At 41.6% G+C, this 21,871-nt stretch overlaps 1 protein-coding gene across 1 annotated transcript in view; it reads right to left on the reverse strand.

Annotated features, from left to right (window-relative positions):
* Positions 1–17,266, reverse strand: part of PIGU (phosphatidylinositol glycan anchor biosynthesis class U) — an 86,755-nt gene extending 69,489 nt beyond the window's left edge. The window contains exons 1-5 of the mRNA XM_068987260.1: positions 17,137–17,266; positions 14,141–14,205; positions 9,246–9,305; positions 8,339–8,401; positions 1,867–1,976 (exon numbers count right to left, since the gene is read on the reverse strand). Of these exons, the coding sequence (XP_068843361.1) occupies positions 1,867–1,976; positions 8,339–8,401; positions 9,246–9,305; positions 14,141–14,205; positions 17,137–17,266 (428 nt within the window). The remainder of the gene's footprint in view (positions 1–1,866; positions 1,977–8,338; positions 8,402–9,245; positions 9,306–14,140; positions 14,206–17,136) is intronic.
* Positions 17,267–21,871: the final 4,605 nt, after the last annotated feature.

The raw sequence follows: 21,871 nt of genomic DNA on the forward strand, positions 1-21,871 counted from the left end.
ATCACGTCTTTCTGGCTCTAAAGCCTATATTTTCTATTACTTCAGGCTTCAAAAATTATAAAAGTTCTACTAATTCCCACAGAGCCATATATTTTAGGAATGGCTACACTTGTCTCTGAAAAACAGGAAACTACTTTTTCCTTAATCAGGTTCCTAAACTCTAACACAGGTTACCCCCATTCAAGAGGTGAGACTGGCTTAAGTTTAGTCCTCTTGGCAGTCAAGCTACATCCACCAAGCCAGACCCAAAGGACAGAATAAGTGTCTGCTAAATTCAACAATAGGAGACTATGAGAGTCGCACACAAGCTAGTGGCCACTGAACTTCACAGGACAGCTTGAACTTCCACTGGCAAGGAATTAAACCGAAACAGTCTTTTCCTGAGGTGGGAAGGAATGAACTGAAAAAAATGAATTTGTAACAATGAACAGGGAAATCTTAATACAGTCATAACTGTATTTTTATTTATTTTTATCTTGCTTCCACAAAAGATCTGAAGTAGCTCAAATGAGAACAGATGATAAAAGTGAGAGCAAAATTAAAATAAAAATAAAGAATTAAGACCAGGAAAAACACAAAAAGGAAAAAGCCAAGATCAGGGAAAGAAGAACAATAGCTTTTCTACAGCACTGTAATAATCAGCTTTAAATCTGGCTCTGAGGAGTTTCCTGGCAGACACAGTGAAAAGGGAGAACAGTTACATAATTCTGATAATCAGATAGGAAGAAACATACCAGTGTCTCCGGAAGAGATTATAATTATTACTCACAAATAAAGACCTTAAATCCAATACCTCTCAGAGCTGTAAGTTATCAATTCTAAAGCCAACAGCCCAGAAATTGTTAATTTTTTTTCTAGCAATTATAGATAGATTTGTTACACAACCTTTAAGGAAATGACTGCTGCTATAACAAAACCACCCCCGAGTCCATAAGGCATTCGTAATGTTGCCAAACCTCTATTAGGTAGTTCCCACCAATATTTCTGAAATACAGATATGAACTGACACCTCAAATGTGCTTGGTAGGAGAGGGAAAAATGCCATTTCTAAATAGCAGGTGATGTTCAAGAAGCAGCTACACAGCCACCTATCTGGAATACTGAATAGGAGAGTCACACACAAAGCAGAGGGTTGAATAAACTGTCCTCATAAGACCCCTTCTAAATCTGACGTTCTAAGGTCATGTCTTTCCATGAGGAAACTGGTCTGCCTTGTTTACTGTGTATCCTTAGGAACAAGTATATTATTAACATTTACCATCAGTTGACTGAATAATTATTCCCATTTGCCTATCTCAACAACATAAACAGGAATAACCTGAAAGAATTAAAAGTTACAGGCAGCACTGGTACCCCTAGAGAATTCTTTCACAGAACCTCAGTTCAGTAAGTTCTACTCTCCCATGTTCGTCAGCTGGGATGGGTCTGTTTGGCCCTTCAGTTCAGTTTTCTGAACTACAAATGGGGGAGTAAATTCTACATGAGACATAGGAGTTGCTTGGAATAACAGCTGCATAAAGACCAGAATTTTCTGCAACCCATATATTACAACTGAAAAATTTTTTGTTGTTATTGTTTTTAGAAATACTGGTTACATGGAGGCTGGAACCCAGATCAGCATTGAGTGAAAAAGCATCTGTGAAGGGCTGATTGTGCGTGTGCCTGTGTGAGGCTTTGTCCCAACAGAGACAGAATGGCTCTGTCTCTTTTCCTGGCCAGAACCCCAGCTGTGCAACAGAACTATAGCAAACACTTGATGACTAAGACTCCAAATCTCCAAAAATACAACAAACAACATGAGAAAGTCTCATCAGATTTTCCTTGCGTTTGTTGGCACTGAGCCCCGTTTGGTCAGAGGATACTTACAACATGGCCACTTTCAGAGGGATGTAACGCATTTCCATAGGGGTTCGGATGAGTTCGGCCACATCGGGGGCATATTGGTCTAGTTCTAGGAGAAGTTTCTGCTTTTTAAACTGAAAAAAGAAAAAGAAAAAAGACAAAACATGAAACAAGTAGTAACTTCCCACTGATTTTAGATTGAAGATAAAAGTCCTTCCATGGCCCATGTGGCCTGCCTTGCTTGGCCCTACTTCTCCAGCCTCAGCTCACACCCACTTCCCACACCTCTCACTTTCTGGGTTCCAGCACCATGAACATGCCACCCTTCTCCTGTTCCCAGGCCTCTGTATTTAACCTGGAACGACCTCTTCTTCTCTCTTCCCAGTTAACTCCCACACAGTCTTTGAGCTCCCAGTTAAATCATCACTTCCTCAGGAAGGCACACTCTCCACCGCCCTAACTGTAAAAATCTCATAACAGCGTTTACGGTTAGAACTTTTTTATTAATTTATGTGACTGACTAACATCTTTCTCCTTCAGCAGACTATAAGTTCCATGAAGGCAGGGACCATGTTTATTTGCCAATACCTGGCACAGTGAGCAAACAATAACTATTGAATGGCTGACTGAATGATTGAATGGCAAGTCAACTTTTAGTCATTTTTTAAAGATATCATCAGTCGCCCAAGGATTTCAAAGTTTCATCAAAGTGAAATATTTTCATACGAAATGGAATGACCTCCCCTGAATGTCACAATGTCCTGGGTTTTCTTCTGTGCTATCCTCTTTGAAGTTGTTTATATATGTGTGTGTGTATATATGTATATATATATGTGTATATATATGTATGTATATATATATTTATCTTTTGGCTGGCATACATGCTCTTTGATTTTCATTGCAGCATGTGAACTCTTAGTTGTGGTTTGTGGGAACCAGTTCCCCAACCAGGGACTGAACTTGCACCCCCTGCATTATGAGCTCACAGTCTTAGCCACTGGACCACCAGCAAAGTCCTGTGAAGTTTTTGACTTCCACAGAGGAAGTGGGAAATGACCATGATGAAGAGAAGGAGAAGGGCTGGGTGTGGCTGGGCAGCTGGATAGTTAAGAGGCAGTGAGATGGAGGTGGAAAGCTCTCGCCTTCCCTAGTGTGTGTCCCAACAAGTTCATGTGTGTGTTCTAGAATGAAAAAAAATTAGGCAACCCTATAAGCAAACATGGGTCAAACTACAGATAGAAAAAGCCTCTGAGGGACTTCCCTCGTGGTCCAGTGGCTAAGATTCTGACTTCCCAATGCAGAGGGCCCGAGTTCGATCCCTGGTCAGGGAACTAGATCCCACATGCCGCAACTAAGACCTGGTGCAGGCAAATAAGTAAATAAATATTAAAAAGAAAAAGAAAAAAGCCTCCGAACCCCAAATGGGTACCCCTGCTGAGTTAATGATCTTAGTTGTAACCTATTATAAAACAGTAATTCAGAGAAGCCAAAGTAGTGTGTGACTAAAGATTTAAGGATGAAAACACAGATGGCAACAGAAAATACACTGTGTTATACTACTTACATAAAGTTACAACCATGCAAAATAATACTATATAGTATTTAGGGATATTTACAAACCCAGAAAAAGTTAGGACCATGTGTGGAAATGATAAACACCAAAATCAGAACAGTGGTAACTGGTGAGAAGGGGAGTAAGGAGATGAAAGTATCAGAGACTCAACTACATGTGAAATATTTTACATTTTAAGCTGAAATAGGTTCAGAGTATGTAACATTTTTTACATGTTTTTTCATGTATTGGATATTTAAATTTTAAAATTAAAAAAAAAAATTTAAAGAGCCATCTTTCAGTTCAAAAGAAAATCTCAGGATCATCACAGGAACACAGGTAACCCCAGATTTCCTGCACAGGTTCAGGCTGAGGCTTAATCAGAAAACCTGAACAAACTTCAAAAGCCTCCCTTTGATCATCTCTGGGAGTCCAAGTTAAGTGGTAGGAATTATCATCAGTAGGATTTATGCTGCCATTCACAGCTGGGGTTATTTAATTTAAAGGGCAAAATATAAACTAAGGTGCTTTTATCAGAGAAGGGGGCTGGCTCAGCAAACAAAGCCTTTCATGAAGACAGCTGCAGCAGGGGTGGAAGGATGGAGGCCCCACTAGCTGGGGTTCTGGAGTTCAACTGCAAAAAGAAGGCCACCTGGAGGGCAAAAGAGCCACAAAGACAGGCTATTAAAAGGAAACAGGGAGTTCACCCAGGAGCAGCCGGAGAGACAGGTGGGAATGCAGGCCCACTCCCCAGGCTGGAAGCCAGCCAGCAGGACAGTTAAAGAGAGAAGGCAGTTAAACAGGGATGTGGAGGCCCCGGGCAAAGGTGACAAGTGCCAAAAAGGAAAGAAGACTTCCGTGTCACCCCAACCTTCCAAAATACTTTAAAACAGAAAGATTTTATGCAAGGAGAGTCTCCACTAGAGAAGGGTAGTCAGGTCACCAGTCCTCAGACACTCTGCTGGCTCTCTTTTCGTCTCCCCTAATCTCACCAGCACAGCTGCCATTATGCCTGGCCTCAGAGGCTCAGTATTGACTCAGAACCCTGATGCACAGACAAAATTCCTTTAAAACATCCCCATGCATCCCAGTTAGAGAAAGAAGAGTGGCTAAGAATATGAGGAAAACTAAACACACACCAAGAAAATATTAGAAGTACAAAAATAAATGGGAATAAGGAGTACAATTTAAAATCCAAAGATAAGTATCAGTATATTTCTAGATATATTCAACAGCCACAACAATGAGATATACAGCTATCACAGGAGAGATTAAAAGTGACCTAAAAATTACCTGAATGTGTTACCTTTGTAATCATGAATCAGCTTCTCTATATACTTCAGCAGAATTAAATATTCTGCTGAATTTTAATATAATTAAAAATTATATTTTTCTGAATTTAAAAATCTCCAGGGTAGAGTTTTCCTTCCCTTTTACCCACTACTCCATGCAGCCATTTCCTCGTCCCTTGGAAAACTGGTCTTTTCAAGGACATAATTCCCCTATTCCAAATAGAGAGCTTTTTCTAATCACTGAAGCTGTGTCTACACACTTTTGCATCCCCAAAATCTAGGGTGGAGGGTAGGGAACGAATCATCCACCCCTACTACATCTTTAACTGTTAGTGTCAACACCTTTCAAATGCAGGAACCTACCCTTCAAATTCACAACCCTCTAAGCATATCAGAGGATGCAGGTTTTTATCACTCCCTATCAAACCACCTGCAGCTTTCTGACATGAATTCTGAATTCCAAATGAGCACAATCTCAGCAGAGGACAGACTAGACCAATTTTGCTTTTGTCAAGCGAGGCAGACGTAAAACGTCATGTGAACCAACTGGTCACAATCAATCAGCACCCATATTTCACGTGCTGAAGCTGGAGATGGGGGTGGGGATGCAGTCTTCCCTCTCTACCCTAGTTTTCCAGGATGCATTTGGGGGCAGATGGGCTTCCCTGGTGGCTCAGACGTTAAAGAATCTGCCTGCAGTGCAGGAGATCTGAGTTCGAGCCCTGGGTCAGGAAGATCCCCTGGAGAAGGGAATGGCTACCACTCTAGAGGAGCCTGGTGGGTTACAGTCCACGGGGTGGCAAAGAGTTGGACCCAACTGAGCGACTAACACTACTAATACTACTACTATAACTTCACTAGCAGGGATAAAAAGTCTCAAATTCCAGCTAGACCGAATTAAAATTATTGGCCCTCTAAATTAAAAGTATCTCTTTTACTGACACTAAAGCCTGACTTTGTTAGGAAACTCACTGAAACCTAGTTTCATTATTTCCCTATAAGCTTCTCCTCCCATTAAAAATTGTTTTAATTGGAGTATATGACAATTGGTCAGGAAAAAAAAGGAATACATATGATGTTAGCATCTCCAATCAGCTTTCATTAAAACATAAGAACACAGATGAACATCTGTTTCATCTAAGAACACAGATATGGTTGATTGTGTTCTTAGATGAAAGCTACCAACCCTCCCTTAGATATTCACATATATCCCATATACATACAAACACACACACACACTGGTGAGTATAGACATGGATCTATTTTCTATTTTTTCCTCCAGTGTTTTATGTTAAAAACTTTCAAACTATAGAAATGTTGAAAGAACAATTCAATAAAACACCTAGATCCACCAACTGTTAACACTTCCACATTTTATCTCTACACACACAGACAAAAACACACACCAGATGCATTTTTTTCCAAAACTATTTTAAATTAAGTCACAGATATCATGGCCCTTCACCCCTAAATATTTTAGCATGTAACTTCAAAGAACAAAGATTGGAGTTTACATACACAATCTATCTTGGGAGAAGAAAACAACTACTGCTATTTTATCTCTGAATTCCTTGGCTTAGAAATCTCATGCCCAGTCATTTCACCACTGGCCTTCCAGGGAATCCTGTTAAAGCACTCTGTATGTGTGTGTGCTGTCGTGTCTGACTCTTTGAGATCTCATGGAGTGTAGTCCTCCAGGCTCCTCTGTCCATGGAATTTTCCAGGCAAGAAGACTGGAGTGGGTTGCTATTTCCTCCTCCAAAGGATCTTCCCAAGTCTTTGGGAATGAGAGAACCCGAGTCTCCTGCATTGGCAGGTGAATTCTTTACCACTGAGTTACCTGGGAAGCCCTAAAGCACTCTTCATTAGCCCCCAAATTTTTTCTGTTCTCTTCCAGCTTTCTTGATATATAATTGACACATAACATTATATAAACTTAAGGTATACATCATGGTATGAACTTAAGGCTATACATACATATTGCAAAATGATTATTACAATAAGGTTAGTTAACACGTCTATCACCTTGAATAATTATGTGTGCGGGTAGCGGGGAATGAGAGTACATTTAAAGTCTATTCTCTTAGCAACTTTCAAGTAACAATATGATATCGTTAACTAGAGTTACTATGCTGCATAGTAGATCTCTGGAACATAATTCTCTTGTATCTGGAAATCTGTACCCTTTGACCAACATCTCTCCATTTCCCCCACTCCCAGCCCCTGGCAACCACCAATATATTCTATCCTACAAATTCGACTTTTTTAGATTTCACATAGAAGTGAGATCACACAGTTTTTGTCATTCTCTGATTTATTTTACTTAGCAAAATGTCCTCAAGGTTCATCCATGTTGTCACAAACGCTCCATTAGTTTAAGATGTATACTCCCTGGTCTTAGTGATACTTAGTTTCTAGAATGTATTTCTTAATTCTTTAAGGGGTGAAATCAAAGACTCCTTGAGCGCTGGTAACAAATATGGACTTTCTTCTTGGAAAAAAAGCCATAATACACACACACACACAATTTTTCACATTTTAAGGATGTCTGCTGCTGCTGCTGCTAAGTCACTTCAGTCGTGTCCTACTCTGTGAGACCCCAGAGATGGCAGCCCACCAGGCTCCCCCGTCCCTGGGATTCTCCAGGCAAGAACACTGGAGTGGGTTGCCATTTCCTTCTCCAGTGCATGAAGGTGAAAAGTGAAAGTGAAGTCGCTCAGTCATGCCCGACCCTCAGCGACCCGATGGACTGCAGCCTACCAGGCTCCTCCATCTATGGGATTTTCCAAGCAAGAGTACTGGAGTGGAGTGCCAATGCCTTCTCCGTAAGGATGTCTGTAGACCCATTAAACCTGAAAATGGACTCCAAGTAAGAACCCTCAGTTTAGATATTTTAAAAATCTCTTTAAGGTCTTAAATTCCAGAATTCAACAAGTTTATGTTATTGATGACCAGTACACAGAAATGCAAACAGCTAATTCTGATTCTACTGCTTAATAACAGAAGTGAAAATGAACCATAAACAGACAATACCAATGGGATGCAGCCTTCACTCACTACAGTCTAAATCCTCTCAGTGGCTCCCAGCCAATCAATGAGGACTGCAGCCAATTTTTAAAATAACTACATGAATAGTACACACGGTTAATCTGTTAACTCTCTCAGAACCTAGGAAAATGAGAATGGACCCAATACACAATTCCCCTGGGCTATTACATATGGCTTTTAACAGGCATTTAATACATGTCAAATTTTCCAATTAAGATTGTTCTATGCAGGGTAACAGAAACTATATTGAGAATCCAGTTTTACCTTGGACAGGCATAAGACAGTGAGTTAAAAGCTATACTCATTTCCCTTTAGAAAGAAACACTGGTGAAAGCAATGGAGGATTTTTAAGGGTCTTAATTAATGTAACAGCAATTCAACTCCATTTGCTCCAGAAAGTCTGAACTTGGATAGGTAAGTGAATACTAAGCCACAAAGATTAAGCTGACCTTTCTGTTAGCAATTAGTAAAGCCATCCTGTTGGTTTGGGTTTGGACATTCCAGGGATGATTGAACAAGCCAGAAGCTTCACTCCCACTTCTTAGGATTTTAAGGCAGTTGATCTTTCAGTACACGACCTTTGTCCCACCCACTGACTACTCACCACAACTTTATTGAAGTCCTGGATTGCAAAATACAGGGCAATGGCAGTGAGTGCATCAGTGATCTGTCAATAGAAAGAGAAATAAGAGGAAATGAACCTACTAAGTGCAGGAGTAATGGAATGCCACCAGAGTCTGGAGTTTTTGGATGGCAGTAGACTATCTATTATAATCAGGCAGAAAGTCAACCCTCACTTTGACCACAAAGATAAGGCCTTTTCAGGGAGATCTGACCAGAAAACTCTGAGGATTAGGACCCAGGCTTAATCAAGTTTGGCGTCCCGTATCTGTTCTGTAATTGCAAGGTATTTCAGTTTTCTATAAAACGAGAATAATACCCATTGCTTTGCAGGGCTGACCCAACTCAAGTGCTTAGTACACAGTATGTCCTCAATAAGCCACAGCCATTATAATTATAAAGGAAGACCTCAGTGGACCTCTTACTTGACCCAGATTTTCAACTCTAGATCAGGCAAGTGTTTCAAACCACTGCACTCAAAACACAGCCCCATTGTCTTAATTTTAAGGTTCTCGCCCTGAAAGTCTCATCTGGCCTATGTCCTCTTCACAAAATCCCTTGGCAGAATGCTTAGGAAATTCAGGATGCCCTCTCCACTGGCGCCACGATTAAAGATAATCATAGAATCTTGAAGCTAGAAATTCAAGACTACAAAGTCCAGAAATGAAAATTTTAAAGTAGAATGAATTAGAATTGGTCAGATGTCAGCGACAACGCCTCACAATTCCATTATACTATCACAATCTCGTGAATCCACATTTAAAATAGCTTTTTGCTTTTATGTTCTGAGAAATTCCTGAGCTCCTAAAATAGACTTTTTTTCTTAAAAACAAGAGGATAAAGGATTTTTAAAACACATACATATTGATTTTATGCAGAAAGTTACTTACCATAAATACCAATTCAGCATAGTCAATCAGAAAATGAAAGAGGTATATTATCAATGGAGTCTGCAGGAGAAAAACAAACAGATTAAATTTTACTAATGTCAGTTTCCAGAGTAGGGGATAGGAAAGAGGCTATTCTGTCAAGAAAAATCTCTTCTTTGAATAATGTTCTACGCTACTTTGCCAACATACGTATAAGGGAGAATTATTTACTATCACTTGAATCATTTTGTGCCACTGGTACTGACAAACTGCTGATTTGACTAAAGAGAATAAACAAAATCTAGTACGTTTTAAATAGGCTTCCCTAGTACTACCTGTGGAGAAGGCAATGGCACCCCACTCCAGTACTCTTGCCTGGAAAATCCCACAGACAGAGGAGCCTGGTAGGCTGCAGTCCATGGGGTTGCTAAGAGTCGGACACGACTGAGCAGCTTCACATTCACTTTTCACTTTCATGCACTGGAGAAGGAAATGGCAACCCACTCCAGTGTTCTTGCCTGGAGAATCCCAGGGACGGGGAAGCCTGGTGGGCTGCTGTCTCTGGGGTTGCAGAGTCAGACACGACTGAAGCGACTTAGCAGCAGCAGCAGCAGTACTACCTGACCTGCCTCTTGAGAAACCTATATGCAAGTCAGGAAGCAACAGTTAGAACTGGACATGGAACAACAGACTGGTTCCAAATAGGAAATGGAGTACGTCAAGGCTGTATATTGTCACCCTGCTTATTTAACTTATATGCAGAGTAAATCATGAGAAACGCTGGGCTGGAGGAAGCACAAGCTGGAATCAAGATTGCCGGGAGAAATATCAATAACCTCAGATATGCAGATAACACCACCCTTATGGCAGAAAGTGAAGAACTAAAGAGCCTCTTGATGAAAGTGAAAGAGCAGAGTGAAAAAGTTGGCTTAAAGCTCAACATTCAGAAGACTAAGATCATGGCATCTGGCCCCATCACTTCATGGCAAATAGATGGGGAAACAGTGGAAACAATGGCTGACTTTATTTTTCTGGGCTCCAAAATCACTGCAGATGGTGATTGCAGCCATGAAATTAAAAGACACTTACTCCTTAGAAGGAGAGTTATGACCAACCTAGACAGCATATTCAAAAGCAGAGACATTACTTTGCCAACAAAGGTCCATCTAGTCAAGGTTATAGTTTTTCCAGTGGTCATATATGGATGTGAGAGTTGGACTATAAAGAAAGCTGAGTGCCGAAGAATTGATGCTTTTGAACTGTGGTGTTGGAGAAGACTCTTGAGAGTCCCTTGGACTGCAAGGAGATCCAACCAGTCCATCCTAAAGGAGATCAGTCCTGGGTGTTCATTGGAAGGACTGATGTTGAAGCTGAAACTCCAATACACTGGCCACCTGATGCAAAGAGCTGACTCATTTGAAAAGACCCTGATGCCGGGAAAGATTGAGGGCAGGAGGAGAAGGGGATCACAGAGGATGAGATGGTTGGATGACATCACTGGCTCAATGGACATGGATTTGGGTAGACTACAGGAGTTGGTGATGGACAGGGAGGCCTGGCATGCTGCGGTCCATGGGGTAGCAAAGATCAGACACAACTGAGTGACTGAACTGAACTGAACTGAACTTACCATTTAAGTGAAATCACATTTTAAAAAATTTAGCTTTATTATTCCTGCCTGGAAAATCCCATGGATGGAGGAGCCTGGTAGGCTGCAGTCCATGGGGTCGCTAGGAGTCGGACACGACTAATCAATTTCACTTTCACTTTCAGGCATTGGAGAAGGAAATGGCAAACCCACTCCAGTGTTCTTGCCTGGAGAATCCCAGGGACGGGGGAACCTGGTGGGCTGCCATCTCTGGGGTCGCACAGAGTTGGACACGACTGAAGTGACTTAGCAGCAGCAGCAGTTGGTATAAAAAAGATATACAACTTGACATGTTCTGACCTATCTATACACCCATGAGAGCATTACCACAATCAAGATAGTGAACATATCTACCATTCCCAAATGTTCCCGTATTTTACTGTTCATTCCAAAGAACCAACTATATTTCTGTGCCTTTCCATACTTTCTGTTTTCTGTTCCATTTGTTTCCGCTCAGGCCATTATTATTCCTGTTATTCTGCTTACTTTTGAGTTATCTTCTTTTTCTAGTTTCTTAAGGAAGAAACTGAGGTCAATGATTTAAGACTTTCTTTTCAATATAGGCATTTTACATCATAAATTTCCCACATATTTTGATAGGCCACGTTTTCATTTTCATTCATTCAAAATACTAATTTCCCTTCTGATTTCTTCTTTGATCATGGGTTATTGAGGAATATTTTACTTAGCTTGCAAATACTTGGGGATTTTCCAGGTATCTTTCTGGTATTAACTTTTCACTTGATTCCATTGTGGTCAGAGAATATACTTTGTATGATGTCAATCCTTTTATTAAATTTATTGAGCCTGTTTTATTTCTCAGAATATGATCTATCTTGCAAATACACACTTGAAGGGATTATGTGTTTTGCTGTTACTGGATGCAACGTTCTATAAATGTCAATGAGGTCAAAATGGTTGGTGTATTGTTCAAGTTTTCTATATCCTTGCTGACTTGTCTTGTTCTATCAATCATTTACAGAGCGATACTGAAATCTCAGACTATAATTGGAGATCTGTCTATTTCTCCTTGCAGTTCTATCCATCTTCATGTACTTTGAAACTCTATAAGGTGTATTAGCATCAGGACTGTTAAGTCTTCCTGATAAACTGACCCCTTCATCATGGTGAAATTATTTTCTTTATCCTTGGCAATATTCTTTGCTCTTTTTACTAACTTATTGTCTGTTTCTCTCAGAAATATGAGTATAATACTGCCAAAGACTGTGTCTTATTTTATACCCCTAGTATCTAGCAGGGTAGCTGGCATTTGTGTACTTAATAACACTTTGTTAAAGGAAAGAGAGAAGGGAAGAGGGGTTGGAACACCTATGCAGATACAGAGCGAGGCACTAGGAATAAGTGATCAAAAGGTGCCAGAACACGTTCTAAGCAGCACATATCATAATGGGTAAAACAAGTACAGAGGCAGTTTCAAGAGTATGATATGAGTCATGAAAAGGATAAGCACAAGATGCTTTGAAAGATACAGGAGAAACATCTAACTTAGTCTAAGGTGATGAGGGATGGCTTCCTGGAGGAGGCAAAACCTAAGCTAGTATCTGAACAGCAGGGTCAACCACAAAAAGAGAGAAGAATGGTCCTCTATAAAAAGACAACAGCCTGAGCAAAGACATGGGTAAGAGAGAATATGGTACTGGAGCATAATAAAACCATGTCAGAACTCTGTCAGGGGTTCCTATTCTGTCTAGAAAACATACTGCCCAAGGCACACAGCACACTGAGCTCTCCTGGCTACTAGGCTATGCTTGTATAAGCCCATATGCTTCTGTTCCCAATTTCTGAATTGTGTGCTCATAAAGAGTCTCATAGAGACGTCCCTGGTGGCTCAGATGGTAAAAGCGTCTGCCTACAATGTGGGAGACCAGGGTTCAATCCCTGGGTCAGGAAGATCCCCTGGAGAAGGAAATGGCAACCCACTCTAGTATTCTTGCCTGGAAAATCCCATGGACGGAGGAGTCTGGTAGGCTACAGTCCATGGGGTCGCAAAGAGTCGGACACGACTGAGCGACTTCACTTTCACTTTCAAAGAGTCTCAAATTTTTCCCAACCTGTTTGTGCTAGCAGTTCTTGTTATTGTGGTTCAATTAGATAGCAATACAAAGATAACGAAGTATGAATACAAAAGGGTTGTTACCTCCATGAGAACCAAGCTGAATGCTTTAAAAAGACTAGATAGGAGAACCAAAAAAACTGTTCTCAAAGTAGGTATGAAGGAGATAGTTGTAAAAATTAAGGACCAAATCGCCAAATTAGAAGACGTCTAAATGACAAAGCCAATAAAACAGATCTGGGGCTTTCCTGGAGGCTCAGTGGTAAGGAATTTGCCTGCCAATCCAGAGACATGGGTTCAATCCCTGGTCCTGGAAGATCCACACGCTGCGGAGCAACTAAGCCTGTGCGCCACAACTACTGGGCCCAGGTGCTATAACTACTGAGCCCATGCTCCACAGTAAAAGAAGCCATCACGATGAGAAGCCCGAGTACTACAACCAAGAGTAGGCCCTGCTCGCCAAGACAGAAAGCCCACGCAACACTGAAGACCCAGCAGAGCCAAACATTAAATTAAAAAAAAAAAAAAAAATGGGGAGGAAGAAGTGGAAAGACATGTGATTGAGGGAGTGAGCAGGGCCCACAGGGCTTTGTATGCACCCTAAGGTGCCTGGATTTTATCCTGAAATCAGTCCCAAGCAGGACAGGGACAAAATCAGATTCACATTTCAGGAAGACGGCTCTGACTACAGGATAAAATAAAAAGGAGCAAGACTGAATGCAGAAGGACTTGTCAGGAAGCTGTTTTAGTAACCCAAATAAGAGATGATGGTGACCTAAGAGTGATTTTACTATTCTCAAGTAACTTTATGGGATAAATGGCTTTGGTGGGCTTTCTAAGAAACCAACACTGCTGACACAGTTTACACGGGAAAGCACGTTCCAAAGAACAAATTACATGTCAATTAGCATATAACCTATTCGTGAACTACGAACTGTTTACAACTTATCTGCCAACAAAAATGGTAACTTCCACAGAAGTCTCATCTGCTTCCCCAAATTACAATCTGGATCATTTCCACTGCAATTATGGAACCCTCTTCTTAAGCAGAAGACATCTAAAAAAAGGGCTGTTTCTAAAAATGATTTTCAAAAATAGATCTTTTTAAATGTTTGTACAAAACAGAGGTTAGGTTTGGCATCTGTGACTAGAAACTACTCTTAGTACCCAAAAAAAGAAAGCAAAAACACTTACTTCATGAAATACTGCTCCAGAATAAGGAGACACTCCCAAGTCCAACAGTGAGAGGCCTTCAACCACTGAAAAGTAAGACATCCAAGTTCACTCTTACTTTAGAGACATATGCAGATTGGCCATAAACCAAAGTGCTAGATACTCCCAAGAACAAGAAGGGCTTCCCAATTTGTCTAACCCCCTTCTATCTCATTCCCAGCAAGTGATTTTAAGTCTTGATTTCAGATGACGGTGAACCTTCTTCCCTACAGAGCAACTCTTTTCGTTGTGGGGCAACACTCATTATGAAAAAATTTTATATTAAACCTTAACATTCCTTCAATCTTCTTCTAACGTCCACCCATGCTAAAAAGGGTTTTGTTTGCAAATTCCCTGGTGGTCCGGTGGTATGGACTTGGCACTTTCCTGCCCGAGGCCTGGGTTCAATCCCTGGGCAGAAAACTAACATTCTGCAAGCCCCTGCCAAAAAAATAAATAAGTGTTTCACTTCTACATATTTGCTCCATTGCAAAAAAAGCAAAATAACAAATTAGAAGCTGTGAGATATATTGTCCACAGAATAGGAAAATGGGCAGTTACTCTCATATGCTGACTGTTTGAGTGACATTTGCTATTAACTTTTCTGCAAGCAACATGTATTTTTAAGTGTGTGCCTCTTGATCCAGAAATGATTGTTCTTAGGGTAGTTTATCGGGGGAAATAACTGGACAAGCGCCCAAAGAAATATGTTCCTTATTATGCTCAGAGTACTAAAATATTAAAAATTAACATTTCATTAATGTTTCATTAATGGATATTTATGTAAATGAATTAAGAACTGCATACATATATGTATGGGTGGATAGAGAAAAGCACTTTACAGTTAGAAATCATACTTTGCTATTAATAATTGAATAAATAAACAGGTAAAAGAGAAAAGAAAACTCTTCCTTACAGAGAAGTGTAAATGTCAAATGTAGAGGAAAGATGAAAATAGATAATCATCATTTGGCAGATCCCACAGTAATAATCATGAAAGGCAAGTGTCAATAATGGATACTAACAATTAGTGGGTAAGAATATGACTGGAAACAGTATTTGCAAGGAGAAAAATAAAAACTTATGTGGGTAAACCTGGCATTCACTATCTTTCTCAAGTGACCTACCTTAATATCACCAGTAATATGCTGACCGGTTAACATTATCAATATCAAGTTCCTCCTGACTTGATGCATCATGATGGAGATAAAAAAAACTTCTGTGGTGTTTATGCCAAAAATGTGGTTCTTACCAAAAAAACCATAACTTCAATCTCATCATGAGGAAAACATCAAGAAAATCTAAACTGAGAGACAAAATAACTGGCCAACTCATTGGAAAAGACTCTGATCCTGGGAAAAATTGAAGGCAGGAGGAGAAGGGGACGACAGAGGACAAGATGATTGGATGGCATCACTGACTCAATGGACATGAGTTTGAGCAAGCTCCGGGTGATGGTGAAGAACAGGGAAGCCTGGCCTGCTATAGTCCATGGGGTCGCAAAGAGTCAGACACAACTGAGTGACTGAACAACAACATGAAGGAGGAAGTATCCCAGATAGGAAGAGACTAAGGATAGACAACAATTAAATGCAATATGGGATCGTGATGGGATCTTGGACCAGGGAAAGGACATTTGTGGAACAACCGGTAAAAATCCTATAGGTTAGTTAATGGTATTGTATCAATGTTAATTTTCTGGTTTAGGTCATTATACTATGATTATGTAGGATATTAGCAGGAGAAGAAGCTGGGTAAAGGGTGGTAGTGGTGATTCAGTCGCTAAGTTATGTCTGACTGTTGTGACCCCATAGACTGTAGCTTGCCAGGCTCCTCAGTCCATGGGATTTTCCAGGCAAGAATAATGGAGTGCGTTGCCATTCCCTTCTCCAGGGGATCTTCCTGACCCAGGAATCGAATCTGGGTCTCCTGCATTGAGGAAGATTCCTTACCATCTGAGTCAACAGGGAACCTATGGGATATGAAAACTCTAGCATTTAAAGTTTGAGAACATGAAAGGGGACTTCTGTGGTGCTGTTCTGTTTGTTGATCTGGGTGCTGTCTACATGGATGTAGACAGTTTGTAAAAAATTTCTTGAGCTCTAAGTTTATTATACTTTAGGAAGAAAGTTTTTCAGAAAATCTTCAAACTCTGGCCCTAACCTCTCCCCCATCCCATTACTCACCTACTTCGGATATGTTCACTCCCTTCAACATTTCTTGATCCTGCTTATCTTCTACCTGGAACTTCCCTTTCTCTAATCTCCCTTTCCAAACTCTGCATCCTTCAAGAGTTAGCTCAAATTCCATAGCCTTAAGAAACTGGAAAAGGAGGGGACGCTTTCTTCAAGATCAGAACTCCAAGGAAGGAACTGGATGTACACAGGAAGTACACTTTCCACAAATGATTATAACTACCTATTTCTCCCATTAGCCTGTGGATCCTTTGGCCCAAATTCTGTCCCTTTAATATAAAACAATGTTTGATAACTCCAATACCTAGGAAGACACAGTAGGAAAAACTGCACTGCAAGTCCCAGAAGGAGAATAGGCTTCCAAGCACACTCACTCACACCCTTTCCTCATTAGGCAGGACTGGTCCCCGCACTGGGGCTCCTCTCACACACCACCCCACACCCCAGGGAACATCATGTGCGAATCTCCCGCCAAATGCACTCCAGCCAGCATGCACTTCCCTCATCCTGACCCTTCCTCAGATCACGCCTCTCAGCTCAAAACCCGTGTGGGACACACCCCCTCAGATCCCCACCCCGCAGGTGACCGGCCTGTAGGGCCCCAACCTCACCACTGCCCCACGCTCCCTCCTCCCAGCAGCCCCGCTCTCCCGCGTTCTCTAAGCACGCTTCAGTGGGTCAGTTCCCTCAGAATCGAGCTTGCGGCCAATGCCCCCGCCTTCCATTCAGAGGCCAGGAGCGCACAGGCGGGACCTGACCGCCTACTCGAGCCGGTGGCCTCACCTCTCTTCCAAGAGCTCAGTGGGGACACCACCTCCACCCGCTCCGAGATGAACTCGGCCAGACTGGAGCGGAACAAGGCCGCCCGCACGGTCACGGCCACCACCAGCACCAGGGCCAAGGGAGCCGCCATGATAGCTGGGGCGGGCTCGCAGGCGGGGAGGGAAAGGCGAGTCGGAAGAGCCTGGACCTGCGTACCGCCTCCTGTAGTTCCGCGGACCGTCGCACCTCGCTACTATCGCCGGAGCGGCCAGGCTGGGGACTACCACTCCCAGGAGGCCGTGCGGCGAAATGGGGGCGGGACGACGGCAAGCAGGGCGTCTCAATCTCGCCTCAAAGGGTTGGGCGACGTCTCTGACGGTAGTAGGTGAACTGTAAATCGCCCAGAGAACGAAATGCTCCTGAAAGAAGACAGGTGAAGGCAATTGTCGTCCTAGGATTGTGAACGAGGTTTAAAAGACGTTTGTTTCACTCATGTCTATGTTTTTAATGCTTAAATTTTTCTTTTTTATGTTTTTCAGTCAGTTCAGTCGCTCAGTCTTGTCGGACTCTGCGACACCATGGACTGCAGCAAGCCAGACCTCCCTGACCATCACCAACTCCTGGAGTGTACTCAAATTCATGTCCATTGAGTCGGTGATGCCATCCAACCATCTCATCCTCTGTCATCCCCTTCTCCTCCCGCCTTCAATCTTTCCCAGTATCAGGGTCTTTTCCAATGTTCTTCATATCAGGTAGCCAAGCTTCAGCATCAGTCCTTCCAATGACTATTCAGGACTGATTTCCTATAGGATGGACTGGTTGAATCTTCTTGCAGTCCAAGGAACTCTCAATAGTCTTCCCCAACACCACAATTCAAAAGCATCAACTCTTTGGCGCTCAGCTTTCTTTATAGTCCAATTCTCACATCCGTATGTGACTACTGGAAAAACCATAGCTTTGACTAGATGGACCTTTGTTGGCAAAGTAATGTCTCTGCTTTTTAATATGCTGCCTAGGTTGGTCATAACATTTCTTCCAAGGAGCAAGCATCTTAATTTCATGGCTGCAGTCACCATCTGCAGTGATTCTAGAGCCCCTCAAAATAAAGCCAGTCACTGTTTCCATGTTTCCCCATCTATTTGCCATGAAGTGATGGGACTGGATGCCATGATCTTAGTTTTCTGAAAGTTAAGTTTTAAGCCAACTTTTTCACTCTCTTTCACTTTCATCAAGAGGCTCTTTAGTTCTTCTTTGCTTTCTGCCATAAGAGTGGTATCATCTGCATATCTGAGGTTATTGATATTTCTCTTGATTCCAGTTTGTGCTTCATCCAGCCTGGCATTTCACATGATGTACTCTGCATAGAAGTTAAATAAACAGGGTGACAATTATACACCCTTGACGTACTCCTTTCCCTATTTGGAACCAGTCTGTTGTTCCATGTCCAGTTCTAACTGTTGATTCTTGACCTGCATATAGATTTCTCAGGAGGCAGGTAAGGTGGTCTGGTATTCCAATCTCTTGAAGAATTTTCCACAGATTTATGTTTTTAAAGAATACTAAATATGTCTTCATTGATTTATTCTACAGTTTGTTGTTGTTCAGTCCCTAAATCCCCTCCAACTCTGTGACCCCATGGACTGAAGCATGCCTGTCCTTCACTATCTCTGGGAGTTTGCTCCAACTCATGTCCATTGGGTCCATGATGCCATCCTGCCATCTCCTGCCCTCAGTCTTTCCCAGCATCAGGGTCTTTTCCAGTGAGTCCACTGTTCACATTAGGTAGCCAAAGTATTGGAGCTTAAGCTTCATCATCAATCCTTCCAATAAATATTCAGGGTTGACTTCCTTTAGGATGAACTAGTTTGATCTCCTTGCAGTCCAAGGGACTCTCAAGAGTCTTCTCCAGCACCATCGTTAGAAGGCATTAATTCTTCGGTACTCAACCTTTTTTATTGTCCAGATCTCTCACCCCTACATGACTACTGGCAAAACCATAGCTTTGACTACACGAACCTTAGATGTCAAAGTGAAGTCTCTGCTTTTTAATACACTAAGCTTGTCATAGCTTTTCTTTCAAGGAGCAAGCGTCTTTTAATTTGATGTCTGCATTCACCATCCACAGTGATTTTGAAGCCCAAGGAAACAAAATCTATTGTTATTTCCCCTTTTCCCACATCTATTTGCCATGAAGTGATGGGTCCAGATGCCATGATCTTAGTTTTCTGAATACTGAGTTTAAACCAGCTTTTTCACTCTTCTCTTTCACCCGCATCAAGAGGCTCTTTAGTTCTTCTTCACTTTCTGCCATTAGAGTGGTGTCATTCTTCATACCTGAGGTTGTTGATATCTCTCCCAGCAATTTTGATTCCAGCTTGTGATTCATCCAGCTCAGCATTTCATATGATGTATTCTGCATATAAGTTGGAGAAGCAGGATGGCAATATACAGCCTTGACATATTGCTTTCTCAATTTTGAACCAGTCTGTTATTCCATGTCCAGTTTTGATTGTTGCTTCTTTACCTGCATACAGGTTTATCAGGAGACAAGTAAGGTGATCTGGTATTCCCATCCCTTTAAGAATTTTCCACGTGCATGCTAATTCGCTTCAGTCATGTCCAACTCGTCGCGGACATGTGCACTGGACATATGGACTGCCCATTCTCCAATGGACTGTCCATTCTCCAGACAGGAATATTGCCAGAATTCTCCAGGCCAGAATACTAGAGTGGATTGCCATTTCTTCCTCCAGGGGATCTTCCCGACCCAAGGATCGAACCCAGATCTGTTATGTCTCCTGCATTGGCAGGTGGGTTTTTTTTTTTTACCACTAACACCACCTGGGAAGTTTGTAATCCACAGTCGAAGGCTTTAGTGTAGTCAAAGAAGCAGAAGTAGATGTTTTTCTGGAATTCTCTTGCTTTCTCTATGATCTAATGGATGTTGGCAATTTGATCTCTCATTCCTCTGCCTTTTCTAAATCCACCTTGTACATCTGGAAGTTCTCAGTTCACATACTGCTGAAGCCTAGCTTGAAGTATTTTGATCACTACCTTGCTAGTTTGTGAAATGAGCATAATTGTATGATAGTTTGAACGTTCTTTGGCATTGCCTTTCTTTGGGATTGGAATGAAAACACCTTTTCCAGTCCTGCAGCCACTGCTGAGTTTTCCAAATTTGCTGAAATATTGAGTGCAGCACTTTAACAGCATCATCCTTTAGGATTTTTAAATAGCTTAGCTATATGACCCATCAATTCAACCCCTAGCTATATGTCCAAGAGAAATGAAACGTATGTCCACAAAGAAACTTGTGCACAAATGTTCATAGCTTATTCATAGCTATTACATATAATAGCCCAAAAGTGGAAACAATTATCAACCCTGAATATTTTGTTTTCTTGTGGATAGAAAAACAAGATGTGCTATATCTATACAATGGACTATAATTGAGAAAAACAATAATAATAATGAAGTACTGATACATGCTACAATATGAATGAAACTTAAAAACATTATGCCAGGGATTTCCCTGGTGGTCCAGTGGCTGACTTCGTGCTCCCAAAGCAGGGGGCCCAGTCAGGGAACTAGAACTTACAAGCCAAAACTAAAGATCCCCTATGCTGCAACTAACCTGAGTGCCCCCACTAACTGCAGCCAAATACATAAACTAATATAAAAAAAAGCCAGCCAAGTTCCTCTGTCCAAGGGATTTTCCAGGTGAGAATACTGGAGTAGGTTGCCATTCCCTTCTCCAGGGGATCTTCCCAACTCAGGGATCAAATTCGTGTCTCCTGCTTGGCAGGTAGATTCTTTTTTCCACCAAGCTACATGGTAGTTAAACAAATACATACACACACACACACACAGAGTACAGTTCCTGTAATTTCCCAATCACCACATGTGGGTGAGGAAACTAAGGCAAAAAGAGATTTAGTTTGTTTGGGGTCACACAGCTAATAAATGGCAGAACTATGATTTAAATGTTGTGGTTAAGCTGCTATGCCTGAGAAAATGAGAGGAATTTGGGTTGAATTAGGTTGGGTTGTATTGTTGCTGTAGCTGAGAAGGAAGGGTAGAGAATTGAAAGGAGGGAAATAATAAAGGAACAAACAAGGTGATATCTTTCCTGAGATCCTAGATGATGTGTGGGTTGCCTAGAGAAGAAGGAACTGAGGCTTTGAGTCATCAGCCTTAAGCCATATACCCAGGTAGCTTTTTCTTTAGCACTTATTAAATACTCACCATTGCCAGATCCTGCACTAGGCTATAGAAGTACAATCTATCAGGTCCATATTTTTTTGTAGTCCCAATAGCAAACTGACTCTGGCCATCTTTAACCTAAAGGAAATTAACTAGGAGGCTGTGAGAGAGCTCAACAGGATCAAAGAAAAGCCTAGAGAACCAGACTTGGAATATCAGGACTCAAGTAGGCAGCAACACAAAGCCTGGGTACCTGTCAAGACTACCAGGTACCACCACTGAAATGAGTGAACTTCAACCAGTTTTTAATGACCTTGCATTGTTCCATTCAAGAGTCACAATTCTGGGACCTCCCCAGTAAGGATCTGCCTTCTAATGCAGGAGACTTGGGTTTGATCCCTGGCTTGGGAGCTAAGATCCCACATGCCACAGCTACTGAGCCTGACAGCCTCAATGAAGAACCAATGCAACAAAGACCCAGCGCAGCCAAAAAAAAAAAAGAAGGCCAAAATTCTTGGACACAGCATGGGATTAACTAAGATTAGGTCCTGTA

This window comes from Capricornis sumatraensis, chromosome 15 (genome assembly GCF_032405125.1).
Source record: "Capricornis sumatraensis isolate serow.1 chromosome 15, serow.2, whole genome shotgun sequence".
Lineage (NCBI taxonomy): Eukaryota > Metazoa > Chordata > Mammalia > Artiodactyla > Bovidae > Capricornis > Capricornis sumatraensis.